We start from the raw sequence: 5,371 nt of genomic DNA, 5'->3' as shown, positions 1-5,371 counted from the left end.
CTTTTCATCTTTTCATCTTTTCAAACACAGAAATGTCATAATTATTTTCTAGAAAATTTCTGAGAATAATCTCAGAATTTCAAAAGTTTTTCTAGCAAATTTTGGACTTTTCAAGCTCAGAAAGGCCCTTGATTTTTCTGGAAAATTTCCACATATCTATATGTTTTTTCTAGCACATTTTATCTTCCAAACTCAGAAATTTTCTTGTATTTTTTTTATAGAAGGTTTATAAAAATAATCTCAAAACTTCTACATTTTTTCTAACAGATTTTTTACTTTTTAAGCTCAGACATTTCATTGTCTGGGTTTAATAATAATAATAAGTTCTAATCAGTTCCTTTTTTGCTTTCTTTTTAGAAAATTTCTGAAATCAATCTCAAACTTTGATTTTTTTCCCCCATCAAATGTTCAAATTTGGTGGAATGTACTCCACCTTTTTTAATCTAAAATTACAGGGTGGAGGTGAGTCTATTATTTAGTCAGGCCTTTGTTACAATAGAACAGGAAAGGTTAGGTTTCTTGTACGACCAATCAAAACAGTGAATATGTGGGTAGTTGTGTGTCATCATGACTCACTGAGTCATTCTACTAGTAGTGTTTTGACATTCTGACAAAATGTTTATGTGAAGGACATAAACAGAAAATACGGTAAGTGATTGACATAAATGTTTATTCCTAGAAGTGGACTTTATATATATATATATATATATATATATATATATATATATATATATATATATATATATATATATATATATATATATATATATATGTGTGTGTGTGTGTGTGTGTGTGTGTATATGAAATTGAGAACATTTAAGTTCCTTTGAAGCTCATGGTTTTTGTAGCTCCAGCGCGCCCCCTTGTGTCACTTCTTTTGTCTGCAAGCTACATCTTCCACAGAACTTGTATGGAAAGAGGACAAAGACTTAAAAAATGTCAAAAATCATCAAATACTTTCTGTTGCGTTTTCACATTTGGCAGTCTAACCTAGTTCTAAAGCACACAGCAGAAATGTTCATCCATCCACTGACTTTCCCTGATCAGAGATTTGGTTACAACCTTCACTGCTTTCTGTCTTATACAAAGATAGTTAAATAAAATCACACACTGAATTAAAATCTTACCTCTTCTTTCTCTGTCTCTCTCTCCTTCATGGCGAGAAGGTTAGTCATGGCCCTTTGCTCTCATCTTCAGTTGCTTGGTGTGATGACAGTTTTCTTCCCCTCCTGAATGCATCAAAAACTAAAGAAATAATTATTGATTTAAGGCAGAACCATAGTAAGCCAAAACCCAGCATCACATATTGTAAAGAAGTAGAAATTGATTGAGACAAAATCTTTTCAGACTTCTGTTGTTTTCTCTTACTTGCTGGGAAAGCAACCTTTCTGTAGCAGTCTGAACCACATAAGTAAAGTATGCTCAATAATAACAATAATAATAAAAAAAAATCTAAATTTCTTATTTTATCTGTGATTCAGCTTAAACAAAATATGTAGTACTGCCCACATACAGTGATTGGGTAGATGTTATTTATACAGTGTTTTTGTCTGTTTGTCCCTTCCCACACTTGGCTCTAAGCTAACTGCTATTTTTACTACAAATAGCAATAGATTAGGAAGTAAAGTTGTCTGGAGCTTTAATAAAAAATAAATAATAAAAAATAGTAAAACGAACAAATTAGTTTCAAGTATATTGTGTTCCATGCTTGTAAAGATGACTGGAATCAATAAAGGTTTCCAAAGAAAAAAAAGTGAGATATAAATATGCGTCATACGAGTCGTGTCAATTCAATTCAAAAATATATATAAAAAATATGTGTCGCTATACATCTTGTTACATGTATAGGGTTTGCAGCAAAGACGTGAAAATCACTGCAGTATTCAGCGAGTTATTTACGCTGAGTCGAGTGGGAGACCTTTCCAAGATGGCGGCCTCCCGCAAGTACATGCGGCGTCTACTCAAACATGTCTATGTTCTGATCTATCAGCAGACCAGAACGGGTTTTTCCAGCGGTATGGCAGGCCATTGTATCATAAAATCGGTTTCCTCTGACTTTGTAGATATCGAAACCAAATTGTCAGAAAATGCCAAAGTAGAGAGAGTTCAGCGGTATAGAAATCGCAAAAATTAACGGACTTTTAAGATTGCTTCAGAAATCTCCAAATAATTTTCTACTTATTCCAACAAACACAATGTATTTAAAAACGGCTCTGGAAAGCTAAAAGTGCTGCTGTCATCTCTTTCCCAAGCTGAAAATGGTGCCTTGTAAAAAATCTTTATTCATTAAAAAAATAAAATAAAGAAAGTTCATTGTTTCATTGTAATTTCAATGAGATTTTGACTGGATGGCTATGCAAATTCAAACTATCAGTATGTCTCTCTGACTGTTCAGAATGTTAATGCAGGATATCTGAAATAAAAAAAAAACGTAATTGAAGATGTCTGTAATTGATTTTAAAATAAATTTTGACTAGTTAAAATTGCAGGTCTACATATCTTTAATTTAGTTTTGTCTAGTCGCTATTTGCTTTCAAGCTATCTGCAATATTAGTCAAATCCATAATCTCTTATATAAAACCTTTAAGATATCTTGAATTATGGAGTCATTCAATACATTCTTACTTAGAATCATAACTAGTACAAAATAAAAGTGAGATATATTTTATTTACTTTATGCCTAGTCACAATTTTAGTTGAAATATATGTATCAAATGGTGAAATATCTTGAATTAAAGCTTCCATACAACTTAATAGCAAATCTGACGTCATTTATACTCGTCAGAATTTAATTAGAAATATCTAAAATTTGGTACTTTGTCTTGTGAAAATATAATTAGCGATGTCCCAAATTTACCAAGACATCTAGCTTCAGACATCTGGAAGGTGGTGAAAGGGATTTTATGTTAAAACGGCCTGCCACAGTAAACTCAGATTTGAGTAAGTAGATTTCAGACCCTGAAACTCCGTATTCACACAGTTCCTCCGTGGTTCTCTTGTCCGTGACGGGTTAAAGAAGTGGAGGACCGCCCGGGTCTCGGATGATTTTTCATCCCTACAGGTTGTATGCTGGTTAGGCTCCTTTTTCGCAGGTAAGTGTGAACTTTAACCTCTGGCTGCATGCATGTGACTGAATGCGGATGGATCTTCACGTGTAGAAATTATTCTTGGGGATATAATGTAAAACATTTATAATGATATCAATTTTTATTTAGTTAAAAACATTTTGTGGCAACGAAATCCGGTTATTTCGTGCAGTTCGAAATAACCGCACTGAGGTTACGCGCGTTACGGGAACGCGCATCGCTCGAAACTGTCTCATATTGATGAGATAATGGATTGATACATGACTGAAGAGGCAACTTATGAAAATATTCGTAATTACTGATATGAAACTCATACCAATCATATTTCATATCAATAAGTCAATATTTGGGGAAAATAGACAGGGCACGCAAATTTTGGCAGGCTAATAACTTGCTTTGCCAAAAGATGCGTCCCCCGGCTAACTTGGAGAAATAAGTTAAGAGGGATTTCACTTTTTCTACATACTGACACTTCTCCTCTGAGCTACTAGTATAGATTTCATATTAATAGGACCAAAATTAGGGAAAATAGACCGTGCAGATATTGGCAGGCGCCGAAATCATATTGCCAAAAAACAAAACAAAACATCTCCTATTTTAAAAGACTTAAGAGTGATATACGTACAGGCCCTATATTCTCTGTTCATGCGTTAATCTATTGTGGTGTTAAAAAAAAAGCGAGGAACTGCAAACATAGCGGAGAACATGTTCATCAGACACTGACTAAAACATTCGACTCGTATATGTCTCCATACATATATATGTATATATATATATATATATATATATATATATATATATATATGAAGACGGGGGGTTTTATTTCGCAAATGAATTTAAATAAATATTTACACCTGTATATAAATATCCATACATTATATGTCTTCATACATTTATTTAAATTCATTTGCGAAATAAAACCCACCGTGTTAGGGCTTACATGGTTAAGAAACATGATAATGTTACGAATATCTTTAAAAGTTGACTCTTCTGTCATATATTTCAGTCCGTTTTCTCACGAGACAGTTCAGAGCGATGCGCGCTCCCCCGACAGGGCACGCGCGTGCCCGCTCGGCATAACAACTGCCGAGCAGAATTTAATTTGAAATATCTGATAATTAAATTCTCCGTGACTGCTGTAGAGTAAAAACTGTTATTTTCACACTGTTCATTATCGGTGCCCTTTGAGGACATTTGAGCTGGTTTAGTCTAATCTTCAGTCTCAGATAACTGTCTTCTTTGCTAGCTGTACGTCAGCGCCGCCCTTTTGTTCTGGTCAGAAATAGTTTCTAAAGGAAATATATTTCGTTCCAGGTTTCCACAATCAATAGACTTGCTGACTCAGCACAATAGAATAACAGGTTTTCTTAGAAAGCTTTTTTTCCCTGGCATTTATGAGCCTTTAAGAAATTAGACTGCTGATGCTTCAGAAACTAAACTAACCTGTCTTATTGTATCTTAAATAATTCCGTGCTTCACTTTCGTTTGGTTTTCATTCGTACAACAGAAGCTTTTAATAATCTCTCTCTCTTCTTTTTTTTTTTTTTTTTTTTAAAGTTGTTTGTGAACTGCAGAGCGGATTTATAGACTTTGGAGTTACTGTAAGCCAACCGCTTCCCAGAAAGCGAAAGTAAATTTCTCTGAAGCTTTGTCAGCTGTGTGAAGCTGACACCCCACCCACGTCAAAAACTCCAGCAAATAGTCTGAGTGGTTGGTGCTCCGTTTGTGCAGGTGTGTGCCGTTAAAAATTTCGTTTGTGCAGTTTCAGTTTCTGAAGTATTAAAAGTTGTAATTTTGGCCGATGACGTCACCATCCCCCCCCCATCTTGCTCCAAAACAAACCAAAGTGGACTACTTCATTAGTGCTCCGTTTGTGCCGTTAAATCTACTGCAGCGAAGTTGTTTTCAAGTTGGATATTGGATATTCCTTGTCAGTGGGACATGTAAGCTATTAAAAACTAATCGTACTTTTTAAATGCAAAATTACGTAAAAAATGTAAAAAGATCTAAAATGGGGAAACTATTGAAGAAAAAAAGTAGTAGTATGGAATAAAACCAGGTGTGGACTTTTTTGACGTGGGTGGGGTATCAGCTTCACGTAGCTTGTTTAGCTTTCAAAAAGTGGTGAAGGAAAAAAATCAGTTTCCAAAAACCTCCGCCATCGTACCGGACGTTTGTCAAACATTATACCTCCACCCACTCGGTGTGTTCGTAATCACTTAAATCAGAGGTTCCCAAACTGTGGGGCGCGCCCCCTTGGGGGGGCGCCGTGTCATTGCAGGGGG

General features: G+C 34.9%; 1 protein-coding gene across 2 annotated transcripts in view; it reads left to right on the top strand.

Annotated features, from left to right (window-relative positions):
* Positions 1-2,929: 2,929 nt before the first annotated feature.
* LOC106936761 (uncharacterized) overlaps positions 2,930-5,371 on the top strand; it is a 10,135-nt gene continuing 7,693 nt past the window's right edge. The window contains exons 1-2 of one of the 2 annotated variants that reach the window (XM_015017969.1): positions 2,930-3,092; positions 4,644-4,817. Coding sequence is in view for 1 of the 2 variants with exons in the window: in XM_015017961.1 (XP_014873447.1) it covers positions 3,067-3,092 (26 nt within the window). In the remaining variant the exon portion in view is untranslated. The remainder of the gene's footprint in view (positions 3,093-4,643; positions 4,818-5,371) is intronic. The other variant, XM_015017961.1, reaches the window with a different exon arrangement.

This window comes from Poecilia latipinna, unplaced genomic scaffold, assembly GCF_001443285.1.
Source record: "Poecilia latipinna isolate Pla-1442-1.1 unplaced genomic scaffold, P_latipinna-1.0 Scaffold77, whole genome shotgun sequence".
Classification (NCBI taxonomy): Eukaryota; Metazoa; Chordata; class Actinopteri; order Cyprinodontiformes; family Poeciliidae; genus Poecilia; species Poecilia latipinna.
This window is presented reverse-complemented; position numbering and strand designations above follow the sequence as displayed.